This window comes from Myotis yumanensis, unplaced genomic scaffold (assembly GCF_028538775.1).
Source record: "Myotis yumanensis isolate MYYU_CA2020_CCGP unplaced genomic scaffold, mMyoYum1.0.hap1 SCAF_9, whole genome shotgun sequence".
Taxonomy (NCBI): domain Eukaryota; kingdom Metazoa; phylum Chordata; class Mammalia; order Chiroptera; family Vespertilionidae; genus Myotis; species Myotis yumanensis.
The window spans coordinates 45,345,395-45,371,617 of NW_027223760.1; the positions used below are offsets into that span (position 1 = coordinate 45,345,395).

The following is a 26,223-nucleotide window of genomic DNA, read 5'->3' on the forward strand; positions in this document are numbered from 1 at the left end:
AAGCTTAGCTTATGCCTAAACTTTAAACCTTAATACTATTTGGCAGTGGGGGAGGGGGCATATGTCAGGTCAAACAAAGTATGTATTTCCAAAGCAGCATTTGCAAAGGTTCATCTGTTTATGGGCCTCAGAGGGGAAAGTGCAGTGTCCCGTGATCGATCCAAGACCCCTCCTTGGCTTTCACCCTGGTTAATAAACCACAGAGAGGGATAATTTTTAAGCTTAATTTGCTTAAATGGAAGTTTACTAATGTATTTTTAAAAATCCCCAAATTTGGGGATTTTCAGCAAATTGATCTTATATCTGAGAACACTCTAATTTCTTATTTCTTCTACTGACACTTTCTACACGAAAGATAAAGGGTCCCTGACTACTGGGTAATCTGCAGGGAGACATTTCCAGAATCCCAGAACTAAAGGTGCCCTTACAGCTCCTCGATCCCCTGAACACTCAAGGCCACGGTGGCCCGGGGAGTTGAAGGGGCTTTACCAGGAACCCGGGTCTCCTAACTCTGGGCTTAATGAACCCTCTATCCCCAAACACCACCGTTCCAGCGGCACCAGGCAGAGTGAGGGTCAAAGTCAACAGACTGATCTCCGGCCCGCGGGCTGTGAGGGAATTTTAAAATGCGTTTCATGAAAGGGCATTTCTGAACATTTTATTCCCCAAACACTGCACAGACAAAAGATGGTTAGTGGTGGGGGGAAACGCGAACGGGAGAGAAAGCGCGGGTTCTCGGAGACTGGACGGGATCTGAGCGGGGAAGAGGGAGTTTGGGGGCAGGAGCGCACTGAAAAGCAGTCTGGAGTGGAGAGGCGACCCACAGCGCCAACGCGGTGGAGCAGAGAGTGGGCTGCATTTATCTATTCTAGAGCCTTTCACAAGGGATCTGGGGGAGCCCTGCAGGGGCCACGGCCAGGGATAGATGCTCAGTCGCTCCCAGGTCGGGGGGTGGAGTGGGGAGGAGCTCAAAACGGGAGCCGTTCGGGCTCTGCTCGCCCCACTCGGCGCTCGCCCTCCTCCCGGACTCTCCCCGACGCCCTCCCGTGACCCCTCCGGACTCTGCGACGCCTCCCCGAGCCGCACCGCTCTCCCTCCCCGCCCGCCGGCCCTCCAGTCCGCGCTCCAGGGGCCGATCGCGCTCGGCACGGTCTCCGAGCGCAGCCCCGGGCGGTGCGTCACAGCCGGGCCGGCCTCCGCCGCCCCCTCCCTCCGCCTCCTCGCCGGCCCCACGCGATCCAGCCGGGAGAGGCGGGGAGCCGGGAGCGCGACCGCCGCGCAGCCACTCTGCAGCCGCCGGTCCGAGGCGCAGTCCCTAGGCCCCGAGCCCGGGCCCCCGGGGAGTCGGCGCCGCCGCGGGAGACCCGCAGGCTGGCCTCTGCGCGGAGGTGAGCGGGGCGGGAGGGCACGAGGCCAGGTAGCGGCGCGGAGTTGCGGGTCGGGATGCAGTCGGTGCCACGCGCTGGGTCCTTCCTGCCCGGATCCCCGCGCCCGCTGCGGGGGTGCGTCCTGAGCGGCGGCGTTCCCGATCGCGCACCTGGAGGTGGGGAGTGGGAAGGCTCCAGAGGGGTGTCTGTCCACCGATCCCACCCCCTACTCCTCTCCTCTGGGTCTTCCCTCGCTCCCAGATACACCGGAGGTTGGGCCCAGGAGAAAGGAGGCCAGGATCCAGACAGCGTCCCAGGTAGGCTGTGCCCCCCAGAGTAGGGACTGGCCGGCTACCTTAGCCTCCCGGGTAGCCTGGCTACCTACCACTTGGGGGGTTGATGCGACGCATTTCATGTAAAATCATACATCGCTGCTTTGCCAACAAGGAAGTATTTCTAGAATTCATTTTGTTTATTAGACAATCGTGTGACCCTGATGTGTTCAGGCCATTGTATGTGTAGAAAGTAATTGGCTTCGTCTTTAAGTGTCTGTCCTCAATTATGTTTGAGCCCGGTGTTCAGCCTCAGCCAAAACTTGTTGAAAATTATGCCCTAAAAATCTGGCTCTTAAAATAGGGCAGAGAGATCAAGAGAATCTTTGTCAGGAGATTTCCATTACTCCCACCCTTTAGGGAAGAATTGGTGTCAGTTTTTACTCCTCAGGCAGTTCATTTTTTTTTTTTAGATAGAAAAACTTATTACAGGCCATGGTTAATTATCATTCGTCATTATGGGCGAAATGGGGAGAAGTGGAACACACTTCTGACCTTTCCCCCACCTTCATGTCTTGATTAGACTATAGTCCTGTTAGCAGCCCCACTACTGGGAACCCTTTTAGTTCTCTCCAAACCATTTAGGCCATTCCCCCCCTATCTCCCCCCCCCACCCCATCCCCACTTTTCTTTCTCTAAGGTGTGTATATTTTTTACCCTGCACCACTCCCTCTGTTGTTTGAAAAATTAAAAGCTGTTTACAGAAGAAAAATACCCATCCTAGATAGTTTTCAGAGTATTTAGAAACAGTTTGCAGTTTCTTTCTCTTAGCTTATCAGTCTTTTGGGGGTTGAGGGGAGAGACACTATCAATAATGATACATTGAGCTAATTATGCAAAAAGGAAATGAAAAGCTGTATCAAAGTCACTTTTTATGCAGTGATGACATGGAAAATATATTTGTAGTGAGTGAACATAATTACCTTTAATGCTGAAAAAGTAGCACAGGTGAAGGCAAACAAATGTTTAAAGGAAGGATCATAAATGAGTTAGAAAGGTGAGAAAGAAGGCAAACCGGAAGTTTAAAAGACTAGGCCTTCAAGACATCAGGAGATACATTTATTCTGTGCTCAGCCAGTAACCATGACATTCACATAACCATGATATTGACATATTAATTACCTGCTTTGGGCCTCCATCAGTGAAAAGAGGGATCTTACCTAGAGACCTATTACATATCATTTGGTCCTGACGTTTTTTGATGCATTCAGCAGCAACGAATATTGGATTCTTATTTACTATGTGCCAGGCATTGTGGAGGTAGTGATGGACAAGATAAACCTGGTTCTGCCCTCAGGGAGCTTTTTGTCTGGTGAGAGAAAATATAGTGAATAAAGAAACAATGGCATAAGGTAATTATACAGGAAACAACAAGAGCTGAAAGGAAAACAAAGCAAAACTGTAGTGACTCATTCTGTTCAAGAGACATAACAGCATGTGCAAAGTTCTCAACATGGGAACCAGAATGGTCTTTTCTACTTGTTGAAAAGGATGGTGTGTCTGGACCATCTATAGTAATAAAAGCGTAATATGCTAATTAGACCGGAAGCCCGTTGAAGCTGGGGACTGCAAGGGAAGCCGGGGGTCCCGGGTGCCAGAGGGAAGCCGGTGCCGGCAGCCGGGGGGGGGGGGGGGGGGGGGGAGGCCTACTCTTGCACGAATTTCCTACATCGGGCCTCTAGTAGGGAATAACAGTCATACAGGATGGGATTGAGAGGTGTGCAGGGGCTGTCGAGTTCATTTGGGGCCTTTTAGGTGGTGGTCAGGAAGGTAGCTGTAGTTCTAAGGCCACAGAAAACCATTGAATTTTGAGGAGGGAGAGACATCATCTTATTTACCTTTTAAGATGACCTTAGCTGCTCTGTGGAGAATGATTTGGGAAGAGGCAAAGGGGAACGAAGAGAGAGACCTTACTAGAAAGTGTTTGTAGAGTTTAGATGAGAAATGCTAGAGACTGAATTAAACTGGTGTCAGTGGAGAAGGATTTAAGAAATATTTTGGAGAACAGGAGTTGATGTGGATTATATGTCAAGGGTGAGGGAAAGCCAGGACTCAAGAATGACTCCCAGATTTTTCAGTTATGCAACTTGTAGGTTATGGTACCATTTATTGAAATGAGAAAATCTGGATGATTTCATTTTATTTATTTTTCATTTAAATTCTTTATTGTTGAAAGTATTGCATATGTCTCCCCCGCCCCGCCCGCAGCTCCCACCCCCCAGCACATGCCCTCACCCCTCTACTGTCTGTGTCCATTGGTTATGCTTATATGCATGCTAGATGATTTTAAATATATGTTTTTTAAAAAAGACTTGGAAACAAAATTTAATGTTGGAAAGGACTGCAGGAGTCAAGTACCACCTCTTTGTTTTCCTTTTTAAAAAGTATCTTTTTAAAATATATTTTTATTGATTTCAGAGAGAGGGAGGGAGAGGGAGAGAGAGATAGACACATCAATGATGAGAGAGAATCATGACTGGCTGCCTTCTGCACGCCCCTATTGCAGGTCAAGCCTGCAACCCTGACATGTGCCCTGACCAGGAATCAAACTGACCTCCTGGTTCGTGGGCAGACACTCAACCACTGAGCTACAGTGGCAAGGCTTTTGTTTTCTATTTTACAAAGGAAACAGACTCAGAAAACAAGTTGATTTCAGAAGCCTAGGCCTGTTCTTTCTTCTCAGCATCACATAAACAAGTCTTCCATAATGACCATTGTAGTCTTCTCAATCATTTATTCTATATTTCCTATGAAAAACATCAAATGAAAAGATAGCGAGACTAGTCAGAGCGTGGCCCATGGACCACAGCATCACCTGGTGAGGCCCACAGGCATCACCTGGGAGCTTGGGAGAAATACAGAACCTTGAGCCTCATTCCAGAATTGGAGAATCAGAATGCATTTTAACAAGATTCCCAGGTGATCATATTCACACTGAAATGTGGTAGGCACTCTTCTAGAGCCAGTCAGTCCACTTGGAAACTCTCGTCTGCTCAGGTCAGCAGAACCTAGGGTGTCTGGAGAACTACGAGGAGCCCCTTGTCAGACAGAAGGAAGAGATACCTCACTCGAACATTCCGAATTCTGCATGTTATGCAAAAACAAGAACAAAGTATGCTGTGTGGTGGGGTGACACATTTTAAGGAAAGTGAAGAGAAAATTACAAAATAGTGAGTGGATCTACTGATGCCGTTACTGCCTGAGTGGAAAAAGGGAAAAGGCTGCATGTAAATTCTTCAGCTTCCACCATTCAAAGGCAACAGTTGTTCTCCCTCTTGTGTTATTTTTCATGATTACAAACGTGGACCCTGAGAAAGAAAATAGCTACTAAAAAAGGCTCCCAGTGGCTGACTGGGCCCAAATTTTAAAAACAAACAAACATACAACGAGTAAAAACAAAACAGAGCCTCGCAGCCATGTATACACAGGGGCCTCTCATGCAAACTGCACTTCAGGGGAAAGCCTGCACTGAACTGCCTGTCTGCACTGTGTTCCTGCATCTGAGCCAGGCCTTACCAAGCAGTTCCTGGAATCCTCTTCCAACCAATAGGACTGAGGCTTTCCCTCATGCCACCAGAGCTGCACCGCTGTATCCCCATCTGTTTCTTCACTGACCAATCAGAGCGGCTCCATTCTGACCAATCAGCACAATGCCTTTTGGGCCAGTCAAACTGAGGATTTGGAGTCCTCATTTGCATGAGTCGAAGGGATCCCACGCCAGAGACTTGTGTCTCTGTAAGTCAGCTCCCCTCTGGTTATGAGAATGCCCTTTCCCTTCACAGGGAAGACTGTTTTCTGGCTGGAGCAGAGCAGAGCAGGCCAGTGCACACTGGCCCAGAATGGAGCAGACCAGTGAAGAGCAAAGCAGACCAGTGTGGAGCATAGCTGACCAGCCAGGAACAGAGCAGAGGAGGTGTAGCCAGAGAGGGTCCTGGCCTTGGGGGCCACCTCACACACAGCCTTGCGGTATCACAGTGAGCTGTTTCGCACTGAACAAAGTTTCCTTCTTCACTGAACCCCAAATTGGGGATTCCTGTTGGCATTGAATTGGCGCCAAGGAGGACTGGTTGACACAAACAATAATGTAGAGATGAGCATAATTGAGGATCAAAAAGCCACATAAGCTATCTCCAAATACCAAAACAAGTATTAGGCTGAATCCTGAAACTTTTAATAGAGGTGTTTTCAGTCTTGGCTGATGACCTCTAAAACAAAAGCTTGATGCCCAGGCTGAATTCCAGACCAAGGAAATAAAAATCTGAGCAGATGGGTGGTGGTGACTAGATATCACTGTGTTACAAAGGTCCTTGGCCCATCGATCCTGCCCCTAAAATTGAGAACCCCTGCTTCCGTAGGTCCTTCCTCCTTGAGGGAAGAGGCAGCTCTGAGATTGCAGTTCTGCCTGTGCACTTCCCCAAACGGTGGGACCTTCTATTTCTCTCCTTGCACCAAGCGGAGTCAGCACAACTCAGGTCACACTCTGCGGTGTGTATGACAGCCCCCAGGGTTTTCAGAACATTAAGGGAGGCGGGATTTTTTAAAAGGCACGCACTGTGGGCCAATTTTGTTAAGATGTGAGTAAACACACTGACTGCTGATGAAATGTTCTAAAACTGGATTGTGGTGATGGTTGCATAACTGTAAATTTACTGGGAAGTATTAATGTATACACTTAAAGTGGGTAAATTTTATGCTGTGTAAATTACACCTCAATAACACTTTTTTTTTTTTCCGTTGCTGTGTGTGCTTCCACATATTCTTGATTTCATCATATAATTAGATAGGAAGCCAGTGCTTGTTTTGTGTAATTGCAGTGTCAGTACCTCGCCCGATGCCTAGTGGATAGGGCCAATGATGATGTTGGGTTGGTGAATGGTTAGGGATGGATGGATGGATGGATGGACAGATATCATTATGATCATGGGCTGTTTCCTCATTGCTAAATAGATGTCAATCACCAGAGAGCCCTAAAGTTTATAGCACTCAGTGGACATTAGTGCGATTTGTAATCTGTTTTGTGTTATGGCATTGAAATTAGGGAAATGAGTTTGTGTAGGCCTTTCATAGAAGATTTTTTTTTTACAAGTGACTTACTGCAACAGAGAGAAAGTTGTATTTGTTAGCCAATAAACATATGCATCCTTATCTCAATACCATCTGCAACAAGGTTATTACTTCTTTATTTTATAACTGGCAGTTTGTAGTTTACTTCTTTAACCCCTTCATCCTCCCACCCCTCATCCCTCTGACAACCACCAATTTGTTCTCTGAATGTATGAGTCTGTTTTTGTTTTGTTTTACTTATTTTTTTAGATTCCACATATAAGTGAAATCATACGGTATTTCACTTAGCATAATACCTTCCAGGTCTATCCATGGCAAGATTTTGTTCTTTTTCATGGCTGTTTCCATATCTTGGCTCTTGTGAATAATGTTGCAGTGAATATAGGGATGCACATTTCTTTTTTGAGCTAGTGTTTTTGTTTTCTTCAGGTAAATACCCAGAAGTATAATTGCTGGACCCTATGATAGTTCTGCCTTTCATTTTTTTAAAAACCTCTATACTGTTTCCATAGTGGCTGCACTAGTGTACTAGTACATTCCCACTAGCAGTGCACAAGGGTTCCTTTTTCTCCACATCCTTGCCAACACTTGTTTGTTTGTTTTTGTCTTTTTACTAATAGTCATTCTGATGGGTATAAAGTGGTATCTCATTGTGATGTTGAACAACTTTTTTCCCCTCCCCCCTCCCTCCATCCCCACTTCCTTGAACAACTTTTTATGTCCCTGTTGGCCATCTATATGGCTTCATAGACAACGAAAAAAATGTCTATTAAGATCTTCTGCCCATTGTTAAATCAGATTTTATGTTTTTGATATTTAGTTGTTCCATATACTTTTTAATCACTATAGACCAGTGATAACTTTATATTTGGAAACCAGTGCTCTAACACTTTTAAGGTCACAGAAAGCCAAATTTAACTTAGGGTCCTTATAGTCTTAAACTTACTAGTAAATGAACCTATAATACATTGTCATTAACGTGGCTTGAAGCAGCCCTGTGTAACTTATTTTTATTTTTAAAAAAATTTTTATTGATTGATTTTAGAGAGAGAGAGAGGAAGTGGGAGAGAGAGAAAGAGAAACATCGATGTGTTGTTCCCCTTATTGATGCATTCATTGGTTGCTTCTTGTATGTGCTCTGACCAGAGATCAAACCCAAAACCTTGGGGTAGGTATCAAGACGATGCTCTAACCAACTGAGCTACCCAGTCAGGGTCAGTCCTGTGTAATTTAGAGATTATTTTGTAAGTATAATTTTATAAATATGAATGACTTGAAATAAGGGAACACCATGTGGTATTTCTATTCCCTGGTTTTCTAGAGCAAATACACTCTTATCGTACAAGCTAGTTCTTAATTGTATGATGATGTGAGGGTTTTTTTCTTTTTGCTTTCAATTCTCTGTATAGCTTGTGTTTTCCTAACTATAATGTAAATTCTTTGAGTATAAGCGCCATGTTTCTTATGTCATTTATCTCTCCTATGCAAAGAACACAGTGGCCTCCATAAAGTCATGCTGGTCACACAGCAGGGTAGATCTGTCTTGCCAGTTACAGTCCCATCATTTCTTGTCAATGGAAATGTACAATGTAAGGTTTTTAGTAATTTTTTTTTTGGTAAATGCAAGGTAAACCTCCTTCAGATATTGACATTATTCGTTTTTTATAACCCCATTTTTTTTTTTTTGCAGATGTTACAGTTTTAATTAACTTCAGCTCAGCAGTTAACCCAGTGATCCAAATGGTAGTTTAGCAAATTAGGAATTGATTGATGAGATTTGGTCCCAGGGTGTCAGCACTAGATAGTTACCCGTAGTTTGTGGGAATGCGTGGCTCTGAGGCCTGTGTATGGATGAGTTCCACAGGACACCTTTCTTTTCTTTCTTCCCTCTAAAAAGCAGGTGGTCTGCAGAGTCCTCAGAAGACAGATGGGTTGCTAGCTGGGTTTCCTCAAAAGTTACCCAGCAAACATTCATGTTTTGTTTTTTAGTATTAATAAATCTAATTCTTTGTTTGGTTTTGATTTTGGCGGGGGGGGGGGGGGGATTATTTCAGCATTTTATCTGTTTTGTAGCTAGAATTCTTAAGCTTAGAGCTCTGGATTTATCTAAAACTATCCTAAACTGAGATTCACATTGTAGCTATTTAAAGTTAGTATTGATTTTAGAGAGTATAGTTACAGATGACATTTGGAGATCTAAACAATTTAAAGATCTCCCCTAAAATGTTTGCACTGCAGTTTTAGAATGAGCAGAGGTTGGAAGACTCTTATTTAAATCCTGGTTGGATCACTGCAAACTGCATTGACTTAAGCAAATCATTAAAATTCTGAGTCTCTTTCCCCATCTTTAAGATGGGCATAATGTGTACTCCACAGGCATTTGAGAATTCAGTAGGATAATGTTATATTTGAAAACCTTGTGCACTGTTAAATAGCACACATATTTTCGTACTGTAAGCTTTCAACAATACACAAATAACTCATCTCTCAGATCCTTTACAAGTTTTTTTTTCTCTTTCTCGTGGATACTTTTACATCCCTTAAAACTATAACGAAGAGTTTCATTTATCAGGCCAACTTTTATTTATAGTTACAGTCACACCATTAAAGGGTTCAGTTAGAACTTGTCATTAGAAATATAATGTGAATAAGGGTTAAACATGTTAGAACAGTTCCCCGTAAATATATATAAAAATACATGTTATAAGGGGAGGCCCATTAGCTCCTAATGAATTTTTATCTGTTCACATTCTGATTTACTGAAGGGGTTTGAATTTGCTTTATAAAATTAGCAGATAACTGATACTGTTTTGCTTTTGTTTTGTTTTTAGTTTGAAAAGACCTTGATCATCATGATAGATTTCAAGATTTTGCAATTCTTATATTTTGGGAGATGCAACAATCTCTACTCAGAAGTTAGGACTAGGGTATGTGACACTTGGGTTCCTGTGAGTAAGCTTAGTAACCCTTTTACCCTTAGACAATATATAGGACTAGGGGTAAGTTGGTCAATTCAACTTGAATTGTTGAATGAAATGATCATTCATTAAATGACTTCTGGTTCTTTTAACTGCTCCTGAATAGTGAAGATAACCCATCACTTCTCCAAGAGGATGTTGATGTTTTTGTACTACCCTGGTCCATCTGACCCCCTTTTGGCCTTCTGGGTACCTGAAATCACTCCAGGGGAAGCAGCTAATTACCATCCCTTCTCACTTGAAAAGTGTGAAGTGAAGCATGTGTAATAGATTAAAAATAGTGAGTTTTCTCCTTTCCCAGGATCTGAGTTAGACATTAATATTAGGTAATGCTGAGGAGTAATGATATGGCCAAAGAAGAATATACTAATACTAGAGACCCGGTGCATGAAATTTGTGCACTAGGCAGCAGGTGGTGGGGGTGGGGAGTTCCTCAGCCCAGCCTGCACCCTCTCGCAGTCCGGGACCCCTTGGGGGATGTCCGCCTGCTAGCTTAGGCCCAATCCCCCTCAGACATCCCTCTTGCAGTCTGGGGCTCTCACAGTCTGGGACCCCTTGCTCCTTACTGGCCACCTGTAGTGGAGGCAGGAGAGGCTCCTGACACCACCGCTGTGCTCACCAGCTGTGAGCCCTGCTTCTGGCTGAGCGGCGCTCCCCCTGTGGGAGTGCACTTACCACCAGGGGCAGCTCCTGCATTGAGTGTCTGCCCCCTGGTGGTCAGTGTGCATCAAAGTGACCGGTCGTTCTGCCAGTCGTTCCACCATTCAGTCGATTTGCATATTAGGGTTTTATTATATAGGATGAGCACAACTCTTCCCCTTTTCCTTCATGCCCAAAGAAAAAGCCCTTTCTTAAATTCCTTACATTTGCCGAAATGACACATGCCTTAGCTGAATTGCACATGGATTGTAATCCTAGCTCCCTCACTTTCTCTCTTATGACCTTGAATAAATAAATTATCCTTTGCTTGTTTCAGTATCTTCATCTTTAAAATGGGCATGGTAATATTAGCACCTGTCTCCTGTGGTGTTTGTGGGAATTCAATCAGTGAATATATAAAGCACAACAAACCTGACAGAGAATGTGCTATAATGAGTATCCTATCTAATAAAGAGGGGATATGCTAATTGACCCTTATGCCGTCGCAAAGATGGCGGCGCCCACAGCCAGTAAGGAGGGAATATGCTAATTGACTGCCCCGCTCTCAAAGATGGCAGTGCCCATAGCCACAAGATGGCAGTACCCAGTTCCCTCAGCCCCACCAGGGCGGCAGGTGCACTGCAAGGCCAGGCCCGCCCCCCGGTGGGCCAGGCTGCTCCGCGCGCCTGCCTCTGGAGTCCCCCAGTCCCCTCAGCCCCCCAGCTGCCCAGGGCTGGCCCGAGGTACAGGCAAGCCCGGATATCGGCTGCTCAGCCGCCCAGGGCCGCCCGAGGCTCAGGTAACCAGGCCGGCCGAGGCTTGTGCTGCCAGCAGTGTCAGCAGCAGAGGTGTCATGGGGGCATTGCCACCTGCCCCTGAGGGCTTCCGGACTGTGAGAGGGGGCAGGCTGGGCTGAGGGACCCGCACTCCAGTGCATGAATTTTCATGCACCGGGCCTCTAGTTAGGTTATATTATTTTGTCTTTCTAAAAATTAATTTACTGGGGTTTTTTGTTGTTGTTTTTTTGAGTCATTGTATGTGATCCATTTCTAGGGTAAAAAGTTGAATATTTTTAGCTCCAGTAATTTCAAATTTCATTTAGTACAAACCCCCAAAACATGTTTTTGAAACATTTCACTTTTCCTGTAAAATCCATTAAATTCTCTGAAGAGATCCACATCTGTGTTTAGCATAAAAGAAATTGTGCAATGAGGAGAGAGAGGAAGAATATTTTTCATTCATTCCCATTAGTGACACTGATTTATGCAATCTGATTGGTATTCTGGAGGAAGTTATTTCGAACATTTCAGGTGTTAGTCACTTAAAAAAGAATTTGACAAATTTCCCCAGAAAGACTAACTGCATTGTAGTCTATCCCACCAATGAATAAAAGAAGAAAAGATTTCACAAGTATTGTGTAATTTACTGTAAGGCCATAAACACATTACTAATATCATTGAGAAGCTAACTTTCTCAATAAGTTAGAGGATATAGGGTGAATGATAGAAGCCAATGATATTTAATTCTTTATTATATTTCTAAGCCTGTTTTTCTTAAGATATTATGTAAGTGCCAAGGTTCATTAGTAGTTCATTCTTTAATAGTTGATTTATCTTATTCTCATTTAATATGAGTCAGGTGTATAGGATAGTTTATAGACTCCATGCCAAATGACTCTCGAGAGTCTGGATTTAAAGATTTTTTTAAAAAAATTTTATTGATTGATTTTAGAGAAAGAGGAATGGAGAGAGAGAGAGAGAAAGAGAGAGAGAGAGAGAGAGAAAGAGAGAGAGAGAGAGAGAGAGAGAGAGAGACGCATATGTTTGTTATCCCGCTTATGTATGTATTCATTGGTTGATTCTTGTATGTGCCCTGACCAGAGATGGAACCCGCAACCTTGGTGTATCAGAAGGATGCTCTCACCAGCTGAGCTACCTGGCCAGAGCCCTTTGTTTTTCATGGTTTTTCTGTCTTCTGTTGTCCTGTGTGCTATAACGTCCAACCATAGTCCTTTCTACCACTAGCAGCTTTTCTGATCTGCTGCGAAACTGGGTAATCAGGTTAGAACTGTGTTTTTTAAAATATTCTAGGTAAAGACATCCATCTCTTCCTTTTGTTCCCTAGTGCCCTGTTGCTCAAAGAGGGGTCTGCAGACCAACGGCAGCAGCTCACTGTACTAGAAATGCAGAATCTTGGGCCTCACTCCAGAACTGCTGAATCAGAGTCAGCGTTTTAACAAGATTCTCAGGTGATTCATGTGCACAGTAAAATTTGAGCAGCTCCACTTTAGCATGTCAACTCTGTGACAGTTCATTTTTTCTATTCCGAGATCCTTTTTTAGCTTACAAGTTGTGTCTTACTGTGCTCTAAGTCATATAGCTTGCAGAAATATTGTATGTCTACAAACGAGGGCCATATTATAATGTCTAAAAGTGTATTCATGTTTGGTAAGAAGTAATTGATGAACATTTTATTTTCTCTCTCCTAGGATATCCCTGGTGATCTTGGAAGAGTCTGTGTCATGGAATCTATCTCGATGATGGGAAGCCCTAAGAGCCTTAGTGATACTTTTTTGCCTAATGGCATAAATAGTATCAAAGATGCAAGGAAGGTCACTGTAGGTGTAATTGGAAGTGGGGATTTTGCCAAATCCCTGACCATTCGACTTATTAGATGTGGCTATCATGTGGTCATAGGAAGTAGAAATCCTAAATTTGCTTCTGAATTTTTTCCTCATGTGGTAGATGTCACTCATCATGAAGATGTTCTAACAAAAACAAATATAATATTTGTTGCTATACATAGAGAACATTACACCTCCCTGTGGGACCTGAGACATCTGCTCGTGGGTAAAATCCTTATTGATGTGAGCAATAACATGAGGGTAAACCAATACCCAGAGTCCAATGCTGAATATTTGGCTTCCTTATTCCCGGATTCACTGGTTGTCAAAGGATTTAACGTTATCTCAGCCTGGGCACTTCAGTTAGGGCCAAAGGATGCCAGTCGGCAGGTGTGTATTTTTACATTTTATTCTTGTTTATCTAGTATTTTGTGGTTATGTAGTTAAACAAGTAGCATACATTTAAAAACCAAATTCAGACCCCCTCCAATGATTATCATTTAAAAAACTATGTATGAGCACCCGAAAGTCCTGACCTTGTAGGGGCACACATCTTTTCTTGGACTTTTCTGTCATGACCAGCTAATCCAAGAAAAGGCAAGGTTGGCTGATGAAGAATGGAACACATTGAATTGATCTCTCCTTGCTTCCTCCAAAACAGAAACAAACAGCAAGCATGTCCTTTGTCTTTCACTCCTTCCCTCCCAACCATCTTTTCTCCCTCTTCCTTCTTCTCCCCTCTTCCTTGCTTGCAACTATTCTGTAGCTGTATTCCATCACTGTATGAAATACTACTTAATGTGACCCTCCAGAAGAATGCTTTGGGAGTACCTTTTTATTTTACATAGGTTATTCATAGAGTTTATTAAAATACAGTAGTACAGCTTATTTTATTTTTAAGTGTAGGTTTTTAATCCCTGTGGGGAAGATAGAAGCAGATTGGATTTCTTAGGTTCTCGTTGAGCGAGGGGTTGTGTCTAGTTCACCTTGAAAATCAAAGCAGATGGGGAACTCCCTCCATGCCTTTGTGGAATGAGAGCCTTTGTAAGTAAACATATGAATAGTGCGCCTTAAAGGTGTGATGCTGCATTATAATTAAGCATGATGACAAAATACCTTCGTTATTTTTGTCCATAACGATAGTTGATTAGGGTCTTAGAAAATACATTCAAGTATTATATCACTGCATGCTGCATGTCATTCACAATAGCCGTTCACTTTCGAGTCTTTAATTTGGAAGGCTAGTAAAAGAATATATATTTTCCAATTTTCCTAGAGGCTATTTCTGAATCCTTTTTTTTTTTCCTTTTGCATATCCACCAAAGTTGAACAATGGATACAGACTAAATTAGAGATAAGCCTGAATGTAATCCTTTGTCCATATTTGTGATCATTTTAATTCTTTAACAACAACAAAATTTGTGGAACAATGATTTAATTCAAAGGGAGCTACAGAAATAGTTTCATTTGTAGTTCATACTACTCGTGTCCTTATTATGAATGTTTGATTTATACTTTTAGGTTTATTATAAAATTTCATAATTTATAGGATTTTTCCAACAAATAAAAGAGTTTACTTCATCATTGTCACAACTGTAATAAATTAATTTAGAATGCTTTTCCTTATTTCTCAGTTATATAGGTATTGTCCCCCACTCCATTTTAGAAGTTCATGAGCATGTGTATAATAGTATAGACTTTGTCACTCATCTGCCTAATATTAGGTAAAATTAACAATGCAAAGAGCTTTACATTGTCAGCATAATGTAAATAGGTTTAGCATGCCAGTGTTTCAGTGTGGTCTGTTCTAGAACCCTTATATAAACATCTTCAGGGATAAATATATTTAGGAATCTGTTTCCCCCAAATATTACTTAATAGCAGTATTTTTCTAGCCCTCGGTGAGATGACCTACCCATAAGTAATAGTGGCTCACTCCAGCAATGCATTTGGTGCTCAGCAAATACTTGTTGAATTCTCATCTTCAGTAGTATATCTAAGAGGTTGTGGTAGTCTAAAGCCCATCCCCAACCCCACCCATCTTATCATTAGTGTTCCTATAGGGTTAACACCTTAGTATTAGAAAATGGCAGTTGATTTACTTTTTAAATTAAGTAAGTCTTATTATACCATTCCCCCCCCTAGTATATTGTCATCATTTAAAGATGAAAGAGTATCATATTCTGACTAATGAAATAATATACTTGAGATAACCCATGTTTTTTTCCAGAGATACTTGGCAAATTGGTTTCTGAGCCAAAAGATAAATTTTATAATACAGCATCATGACATAATTTAAAGGTGTTAGTTGCAAATTCAGTCCTGAGGGCACGCCCACCTTCTTTCTTGCTGAATTATCTTGTAAAAGGCAGTGCTTGTAATCACCCTACTAGGCAGAATCACTATCCACTGTCGCCCCAAAACTAAATATTATCCAGGAAAGCCTGGCGAGCCAGCCCCAGCCTGTTCTCTGTGGGAGAGAGCGAGCTGGAGGGGGCGGGGCACAACCAGCAGCTCAAACTGCACCCACTGCAGGGGAGGCCTGAAATCACCGGTGCCATTGAACCACGTGATCCGGAACCTTTGTTCCTCCTGCCTGCCTTCCCCTGAGGTCATCCTGATCCCAGGTTCTAGCCAGATTTGTCTGCATTTTCTTTTTATGTCATCTCACACGGGACTTGGCCATTCTTAATGACACTGTTGTAATCTATTAATAAATAATAAATTAATAAATGCTTTATCTCCTTAACTTTTGCATCACTTGGTCATCACAAGTGATGCTCCATAGACTAAGTGGAGCGTGGGATCATCGCCATTTTTATAAGCAGCCATAGTAATGATGTGTCTCTTGTTTTTGCTGCAGGTTTATATTTGCAGCAACAATATTCAAGCTCGACAACAGGTTGTGGAACTTGCCCGGCAGTTGAATTTTACTCCCGTGGACGTGGGATCGTTATCATCGGCGAGGGAGATTGAAAATTTACCCCTGCAACTCTTTACTCTCTGGAGAGGGCCAGTCGTGGTAGCCATAAGCCTGGCCACATTTTTCTTTCTTTATTCCTTTGTCAGAGATGTGATACATCCCTATGCTAGAAACCAGCAGAGTGACTTTTACAAGATTCCTATTGAGATTGTGAATAAAACCTTGCCCATAGTTGCCATCACTTTGCTGTCCCTGGTGTACCTAGCAGGTCTCCTGGCAGCTGCTTATCAACTTTATTACGGCACCAAGTATAGGAGGTTTCCACCTTGGCTGGAGACCTGGTTGCAGTGTAGAAAACAGCTTGGATTACTAAGTTTTTTCTTCGCTTCGGTCCATGTTGCCTATAGCCTCTGCTTACCAATGAGAAGATCAGAGCGATACTTGTTTCTCAACATGGCTTATCAGCAGGTATGGAGCATGTTTGTTATTTATGTGATGCTTACTATAATTTGTAAACAGTAAGATTAAAAATTGGGTACAACTTTGCATACCTTGGTATATTTAGGGCACGAAAAGTACTGTTCTTTAAATAATGTTTCTGCATAGAGTTACATGGCTAATGCAAAATCATTGAGGGTGAAAGCTGCAACCATCCCTTTCTTTGCAGAATAAAAGCAGAGAAATAAAGGATTAGGATTTTTTCCTTTTTTAAAAAATTGATTATAGAGAGAAGAACTGTGTGTGTATGTGTGTGTGTGTGTGTGTGTGTGTGTCTCTGTGTGTGTGTGTGTGTGTGTGTGTGTGTGTGTGTGTGAGAGAGAGAGAGAGAGAGAGAGAGAGAGAGAAAACATTGACATGAGCAGAAATGTAGGTTGGTTGTTTCCTGCACATGCCCCAACCAGAATTGAACCCGCAACTTCGGTATGTGCCCTGACTGGGAATCAAACCTTTTGGTGTGTTCGACAAAGCTCCAACCAACTGAGCTACACAGGCCAGGGCTGTTCTTTCATTTTTAATGTTATTATTGCAATGATTGCTTTCAGTACTGAACAGTTCATTATTTTAATGTTTTGTAATTGGCTATGTTCCACAAAATGTCAAGGCAATTCTCAGTAAATGTATAAAATAAAATTAGAACCAGTGAAAACATAAAACAGAATAGGAAGTCCATATCAGAAGACATATGCCTACAAGATTTTTGTTATCAAAAAGCAGGAAAGATGCCAGTTCCTCAGGTGAAGCTTTTCTAGCACTCAGCTCAAGAAAATCTCCAGGAGAGCTTCATGGAGGGAGCCTAATGATGGGCTATTTCCCCAATCATTCCCACTCGGCGAATGTAAAATACAGTGTACCACGGGAGCTCTCTGATGTAGCATTTCTCAGTGAAAGCTGAGGACACCGCATGAAAACAAATGTGTAAAAGCTTTTTCTTTTCATAAGGAGCCAAGGCATCATGGGCTATGTATGGAGCATCTAGTACTTACATGTGTTTCAACAATTTCAACCTAAAATAATTTGGACAAAATTAATATCTGAATGTTTTTAAGTCATTCTTTCCCTAAAAATACTACTTCTCTTAACTGAATAGGGAGGTTTTGATACCAGCTCTCCTAGCTTCCTCCTTCAAATCATTTGCTCAGATCTCACCCCCGCAGTGAGGCCTACATTGGACACCATTTTAAATTCTGCTTCCTACTTCCAACTCAACCCTGGGACTCCCAACCCCTCTTACTTTGCTTGATTATATATGCATTATCAATATAGTTATTATATAGGAATGTGGCAAATGGACAGTTGGAAACGTATATTAAGTAATGAGGCAATTCAAGTGGATAAGTATTTGCATTCAGTAGGGCTTTATCCTCAGGGAAATCTCAGCTTCAGTGGAAAAGAAGAAAAGAAGAAAGAGATAAATCAACATATAAATATTCTTGATGTGAGAAAGGAACACAGAAAATAGTTTAGAAATTCCTTTTCCAGGTTCTAAGTTGAACTAAGTCCAGAATGTACCCAAACAATTCAATCAAGTTTAAACCAACTTGTAAAAGTACCTCAAAACTAAGTCTAACCGCCAGTACTTCTTTGTGTCACCTGGGACAAACCACGTGGCATTTCGTGGTCTTTGGGTGCCAGAGTCCCTGTAACTGTGATGCATTACAAACGTGAGACAGGTTTACCCACTCTCCTCACACATATGCAAAGAAAGAGAGAATCCTAGTCCTCCTTTTGTTTAACTCTCCATTCTCTTCTTTCCCATGCCCGAAACATTACCATCCAGTAATAGGTTCTCTATAACAGTGTGTTAAAGTGAATTAATACAACTTAAATATGTCCATATGTGATGGATTCTTATGCCCGCAGTGAACTCTGTGCTGAATGAGTTAATGTTCTACCAAATAAGGGAAACTCATGTTTGCTCTCTTGATAGGTTCATGCAGACATTAAAAACTCTTGGAACGAGGAAGAAGTTTGGAGAATTGAAATGTATATCTCCTTTGGCATAATGAGCCTGGGCTTACTGTCCCTCCTGGCAGTCACCTCCATCCCTTCAGTGAGCAATGCTTTAAACTGGAGGGAATTCAGTTTTATTCAGGTATGTGAGGTTTTGTTTGGTGTGGGAATGGGCTGCATAAATTCAAATGTTAGTTGAATTTTAAATAATGCTCCTCATGAAAAGAGCCTTTGGGAGCTGTGTTTTTGCATGTAAGCTTGGTGACCTCATATGGTTGGAGGCTAACTTAGGGCCATCCTGGTTTAGTAAGTGAAAGACCAGTACAGGGTTCTATAGCACCGATAGCATTGGCTTTGATAGCCTTGCCTGCTACACTATGGATAAAGGTTATTTTAATAAGAAAAATAAAATGAAGGTGGGGATGTGTGAGCTTAGAGCAAGTTGAAGCCAACAGTCAATGTATTACTAGCCAAATGAAGAATTCTTTTATTTTTGAGCTATCCTGCTATGTCCAGAAAAATCGCGTTAATTTGAAGTTAAGTGAGGAGGTCAGTCTAATATTTAAAACAATATTTTAAAGCAGTGACAAACCAGATAACTAAGTTAATGGATTATGACAAGCAACCAGCCTTATGAACTTGTTAGTATATTTAGTATATGTTATATACATATTTATGTGTCTACAAAGGGGATTGTATTTGTATTTTTTTAAATCCTCACTCGAGGACATGCTTTTATTGATTTTAGAAGGAGAAGCATCAATATGAGAGAGAATCATTGATTGGTTGCCTCCCTCATGTGTCCCAACCAGGGATTGAACCCACAACCTGGGTATGTGCCCTGACCGGGAATCGGACCTGCCATCTTTCTGTGTATGGGACAGTACTCCAACCAACCAAGCCATGCAGCCAGGGCTACATTTGCATATTTAAAAATATATAACTCAAACATAGACCCAATCAGTATTGGCTGTATCAAATGGTTTATAGCACTGTAATGGCGATAAGTATCATTTGGTGATAAACTGAATTTGGGGGAGGAGGGTTCCTTATTTACTTGAGCTTTTTTGTTTTTAAATTATCTAAAAATCTCATTCAAATTAAGGGCATTTCCCTGGTCTAAATTCTTTTTTCTTCTTTTGAAGGAAAGAAAATATGAATACTTTGCAAAGTGCTAGTTTAATCACACTGGGAAAGAAATAGAAGGCCCTCAGATAAAAGGTGCTAGATGGGTGCAAACTATCATTATAAATTTAGATGAGTAAGTGCAGACAGTACAGTTTTCTGCTAGAGTTTTGATCCTTTCCCAGTAAAGTTAGATGTTACATCATTCTACAGATGTAATATTGCATTTATGTAATAGGGTATGTCTCAAAGTAAACAATCGAGCATCATAGTTTAGGGAACCAGGAATGCTGACCTTTTAGATTTTAACCTGTAAACTGCTTAACTGCAGTGCTCTTAATAATCTCATTTAATAAGGTCAATAAAGCCACATGTTTGAAATGTTGTTTATATTACATGTTAATATATAAGGTTTTTCATATTTACCTTCAGTTAGTATGTACATATGCATACATATATAAACACACTCATTTTTCCTAATATACACAACTGGCAGAAATGTGGATAACCTATATAAAAAAGTTTAGCAGTTTTTGCCAACACCCTTAAAGTAAAGCCAGATGTTTTGACTAGCAGTCCCACTATATCAGTTCTAAGGAAATAAACCAGAATATAGAAAAGGGCATAGAGTGACATTATTTATAGTTGAGGAAAGCTGGAAACAAAGTAAATAATAATCAACGAAAGGAATGGTTAAATAAATTATAGCACATCCATTCAATGGAATATTATACAGCCTTACATGGTTCATTCTCAATGACATTAGGGGAAAGTTCTTCATATAATAAATGAAATAATTAGAATATTAAACTATGCAATATGGCTTTAATTGTGTCAAATAAAAAGTATGGATGTAAATATATATATATGAAAGTGCTTACATTGTTTAATTTAGTAGAGAACAAAAAGTAGCTCAATAATAATTTAAGATAAAATAGGTTCACTTATGAATTTGAGTAATTTGTTTCTTATTCTTTGTTTCTTTTTCTTCCTCCTCCATCCGAAGTCTACTCTTGGCTATGTCGCTCTGCTCATAAGCACTTTCCATGTTTTAATTTATGGATGGAAACGAGCTTTTGAAGGAGAGTACTACAGGTTTTATACACCACCAAACTTTGTTCTCGCTCTTGTTTTGCCATCAATTGTAATTCTGGGTAAGAGCGTTTTACTTCTTCCATGTCTAAGCCAAAAGCTAAAGAGAATTAAAAAGGGCTGGGAAAAGAGCCAGTTTCCAGAAGAAGGTGTTGGAGGAGCAGTTCCTCATTTCTCACCAGAAAGGGTCACAGTCATGTGATGATAAATGGTGCTCGCTGATGCCATAAGACTTCCTACTCATGCCATTACTTGTATGACTTCCTGTGTGTTCAGTCGCCAGTGTGCTGTCAAATTGCTATGGGCTGAAACTTGTTCAATGTGATCTCAGCCAAATAGTGGTCGAATTTTCTTCAAATTCATGTTCACAAATGTCATTTTTTGTCAATATAGATTTTTGTAGTTAACTTATTGTTAAAATGTAGGTGTTTTTGTTGTTGTTTTGCACAACTGTGACATTACTATTATTTTAACAAACTGTATTCCACAGTCAGGCAAAAATATTTATAGTTAATAATGTAGATTACAATATAATGTTAAAAACTCTTTGCAAACCAGCAGAATTTTAAGTTTTAATATAATTCAATAGATAAGTTTTTTTTCTGAAGCTCAAGGTTTTAATTATTATCCAGTGTAAGAATTAGAAATGCATAATCATATATTTTTTAAAGAAAGGATGCATTACATTAGCATCTAGGTAAGAGTACAAGATTATATTCCTATATTTCTCTCATAAGATAGGATTTGAAGAATGTCATTGATTTTGTGAATTGATGTGATTATGTGAACAAACACAAAACTGAAAAGACAAATTGAACCTGAAATTATATTTAAAAATGCATTGGAGATATGAAAGATGTACTGGTCATGTGTACTCCATGAAAGATTTTCTCCCTTACCTTGTTACAAAGCAGTTCCATTTGAATATGTTGTCAGGGAGAAGACAGTAATTGTTGGCCTCCAAAACTGATTTTGCTAATCTAGTACCAAACCTGGAAATTATATAACTGTTTCTAGTTAAATGGAAAATATTAGTTATACACATAGGTAGCTGTTTGTCAACTGAACTATGTTGTTGCACCTTAGCCAATCATCACACTCTATGGTGCAGGATTTTACGGCAGTTCATTGAGGGATTCTCACATGCCATGTACTGTTGTTCTAAGCACTTTACTTGTATTATCCCATTTAATACTTAAAACAGTCCTCTGACAGGGGTAGCTATCATTCTCATTCTACATATGAGAAAACTGAAGAAAAAAAGTTAAGTAGTTTGCCCAAGGTCATGGAGTTAGTGGCAGAGCCAGCATTGAAGCCCCAGCAGTCATATTTCAGAGGCTGTGATTTTAACCACTAGGCTGAATGGCCCCTGCTCCATCTCTGTGCATTGCATTCATGATGCCAATCTTTCTGCTTCCTCTTTTGTATAAAGGCATTGACATCCTTGGGAGTGAGTTGTGGTTATCGAATTGTGATACAATCCACAGTTCTTACCTTGAGGGAGGATCTTGCCTGGGACGTGACCCAGGAGACCCATGGCAGTCCGTATGCCTCCCAATACCGTGAGGGACTCCAGCAGAGATAGGATCATGGCAATTTTAATAAATGGCTGAGGTCCTACAGAATCTTAAAAAGTCCCTGTAGGTTGGTCATTTCCTTTTCTCTTCTTGAGAAGTCCTCCTGCCTGCTCAACCATTCACTGGGGAGCAGTTTGCAAGCTTGAAGGATATTAGGGGATGTGGTCAATTATAAATCTACTCTGCAGATATATAATCATACAAATTATTCATAAAAATTTTCAGAGCTGACATTACACATTAAAATGTCATTTTATTCAAACTTTGGTTAGAATGCCCTACATTTTCCCCCATATGCTCTCTCTTATTAAAATAAAAAATTGCAGACAAGATACAATTATATGCACTTCTCTGGAATTATAAAATTTCTAAACTTACCCTGTGAGGACTACTGAATCCAGCTGCCAAAAATAAAAGGGCATTTACTTAGTGGAGGCTGCCTTTCCCACCAATGGCTCTTTCCCTACTATGCATTATGCCAGTTTGGTAAATCACTCATGATTCTCTGATGTTCTCTTCTTGGTGAAGTTTAATGTCTTTTACTTTTTAATTGAGCTCCCCATTTTCTCTATTTCAATTATAGTATTCCCCTCTTGATAATTACTTACTTGTTAGTTCTTAGTAGGAATTCAATTGGGTGATAACTTTTAAAGGTAAACACTCATAAACTATTGTAGTGGACTAGTGAAATTAGCATATTTTCAATACTTTCTTGTTCCTTAAGTTTCACTGTCTTAAGACCATACGTTCACCATTTCATGTGAAAATACAATTAAATATTCTTAAAAGTTAGATGACTATGGAAGTATATTGTTGCACATATATATTGAGTAGCCAATGTATTATAAATAAAATGATCACTCTTAGAGATAAATGGGGACTTTGGAAATATGAAAAAACAGTTTATAAAAAAATATATATATAAGATGTAACTTGTTTCAAATGGTATCTCCTTTTCTCCTTTACAACGATAAAGTTAGTTTTGAAGTTTTAGAATAAAGGTAGTATATTATAACTCTAAATATTTCAAAGCTTTTCTAAAATGCAAAAACATTGACTTAGTTGTTTTATTCAGTTGACATTTAATTGCTTTATTTTACTATTTCCTACCTGATTATTTTCTTCATCACTTTTTTTCATAATCACTTTTATAAAAAATCTTTACTCTGGCCTCAGAAGTAGGACTGAATTCTGTTCTTGCTAGATGTGAGAAAGTGGTGGGTACTTTAAAGTAACAGGAATTTGTTTTTTAATCTGTACTTCAAGAAGTGCCCCTGAGAAAAATTATAAGAATGTAGAAAACATATCCAGTCTTAAACTTATGCAAAAAATCAAGTAATTTTTTCCTAAGAAGAAAATAATCCTGGACTGATCATGCTACTTAGCTTTTTTTGTGCAGATGTCATATGTCTCCGCTATTAGTAATTTTTAAGATCATGTTTAAATAAGAATATATTCATGCTAACATATATTTTTCAAAGCATTTATAGAAATTTAGCTGAGATTGCCTATGTGTAGAGATTTTTATTTAAATTTTAAAATATTTTAAAGTATGAATAAATTATATTTATAGTATTTATCAGAGATGATTATTTTGTGCTATGTATGGGATTGGCTAATGAGCTCCAGTGTTAAACTACCTGATTATTTTCTAATAGATTGGCATAATCCTGACTTGATTAAGGAATTTTACTTTTGAAATTAATTTGATAATAGTAGCATAAGGTATATTCATTCATACAGTCAGATTATGAAAATTATTTGTGTAAAAGGGCTTAAAGAATAAATCATATCCATATTTTTGTATTATCTTCTATGAAATATAAAACATTAATTCTTTTTAATTGCCTTTTGCCATTGAACTATTTCATAATAAATTCTGTTGAGAGAGTTCCTCCGAAAGAAGTTTATTTGTGAATTTTAAGGTTTCTTAATGAGACATTTTAAATAAAGGACCATAAATTATATTCATAAGTATTTCTTTAGGAATAATATAAACACTGAACCCGTGTCAGTCTATAAAATCTGTTTTGAAATAAGTAAACAGCCTAAAATGTTATTGAAATTATTTTGTAAACTCATGACTTAGAGCAGTGCCAATGTATTACAAATAATACACCTTGGTCCAGGGTTAAGATTAATATCTGTGATGTGTCATCTAGAAAAGGAGATGCTTCACCTTCAATTGTTCATAAGTCAGTATGTCAGTAAAACACCTTCTGGAGTATATTCAGTCTATGTAACGGCTCTAAATGGAACTGTAATAATTTTAGTGGAAACACAATCTGTTCTTACCTTTGAACAGTGAATTTTACAGGAATGAAAAGTTCTTCAATTTTTTTAATGTGAAAAATTGTAAAGTGCTAATATTCAGAAATTCTGCCCATATGATACCACAACAATGCTTAGTTCAGCCTAACACATATGTGTACTGAGATTTTTGCTTTCCAGATCATTGGATTTTCATACATGCAGCCATTCAAAATTAGGGCAGACTATATGGATAGTCCCAGTGACTAGCCTGGCTAAGTTAAATCACCAAAGCAGGGGCTTTTGTATGATTTCCATAATGCCAGCTTCTAGGAAATATTTTCTCAACATTTTCTTTAAAGGTTTTACATAGTGTTTCAGATATCCAGCTGAACGGGGACTACATAGTTATCCTGCTTCTTTAAAAGCTGCTGTCTATCAAATTCCTCCACTGCCCTTGCAGTGGGTGGTCCCATGTGACTATGTGTTGTCCAGAGAGATGTACGGGGAATGTATGAGTGACTTCCTGGAAGGGGCTTCCAGCATGTGTTCCAGCTGCGGGAATTCTGGAAATAACAGGAGCCTTGACAAATCCAAGAGGACCAAGGCCACACCCTAAGGAAGGCACGTTGGAGACTAAAAAGATCTTGACTACTACATTACTTGGATTGCCTTTTCCAGTATTTAAGCCATTGTAAACTTGGGTTTCTTTATATGAAGTCAAAATCAACCCATTCCAGCCTTCAGTTTTTTGTCAGGATACCGTTCAACACTGTTTGAATAAACTAGAATGCAATAATTCTTACCTTTAAAAGTTTTTAAAGGAAAATGTGCAGTTCATGTTAGAATCGGTTTTCCATTGTTAATTAATTATACTCATCTTCTTGTCTTGATCTTTGATTAAATATTTTGTATCCGCTTAGAAAATAGTCTTCTTTATAACTGTGTAATAGATATTTGCTAAAGATCTCTAATCACCAAATTATTGCTATCAAATTATATGCTATGTTTTTATATCATTCCCATAGATCTGCCTTATAAACACCTAAATAAAAAGTACTATTTAATGTGTTTTAATTTATTTTTTTGAAATGTTGTATATAGCCAGAACCGGTTTGGCTCAGTGGATAGAGCGTCGGCCTGCGGACTCAAGGGTCCCAGGTTCGATTCCGGTCAAGGGCATGTACCTTGGTTGCAGGCACGTCCCCAGTGGGGGGCGTGCAGGAGGCAGCTGATCAATGTTTCTCTCTCACTGATGTTTCTGGCTCTCTATCCCTCTCCCTTCCTCTCTGTGAAAAATCAATAAAATATATTTTAAAAAAAAGAAATGTTGTATATAAATGAATTTTTCTGTCTTACTGAATAATAATTCCAATATTTTATGGAGGATATCTAATACTTTTTCTTTTTAGAAGTATCCAAAAAATACACGTAATAGTTTTGGAATCCTGGGGATTCTGTTTGTTTGTTTTTGCCAAAGTAATAATTTAGAAAACCATCTATTTAATGAGTTGGTATTCTTAAAAATTTCTTTTCACTAGCATTTATTCTTTTTTAAATATGTTTTTATTGATTTCAGAGAGGAAGGGAGAAGGAGAGAGAGAGAGAAACATCAATGATGAGAGAGAATCATTGATCAGCTGCCTTCTGCACACCCCTACTGCAGATAGAACCCCTAACCTGGGCATGTGCCCTGACTGAATCGAACTGTGACCTTCTGGTTCATGGGTTGACACTCAACCACATTGTCTGAGCCATTAAGGTGGTTTTTTTTAAAAAAAAAAAACAACAACCAGGACTCA

General features: G+C 40.0%; 1 protein-coding gene across 1 annotated transcript; it reads left to right on the forward strand.

Moving 5' to 3' along the window:
* The first annotated feature begins 1,290 nt into the window (after positions 1-1,290).
* Positions 1,291-25,710, forward strand: STEAP2 (STEAP2 metalloreductase). The gene is made up of 6 exons (XM_070424210.1): positions 1,291-1,388; positions 12,505-12,628; positions 12,869-13,393; positions 15,867-16,394; positions 18,355-18,519; positions 20,509-25,710. The coding sequence occupies exons 3-6, from the start codon at positions 12,902-12,904 to the stop codon at positions 20,794-20,796; spliced, it is 1,473 nt and encodes a 490-aa protein (XP_070280311.1). The 5' UTR covers positions 1,291-1,388; positions 12,505-12,628; positions 12,869-12,901; the 3' UTR covers positions 20,797-25,710.
* Positions 25,711-26,223: the final 513 nt, after the last annotated feature.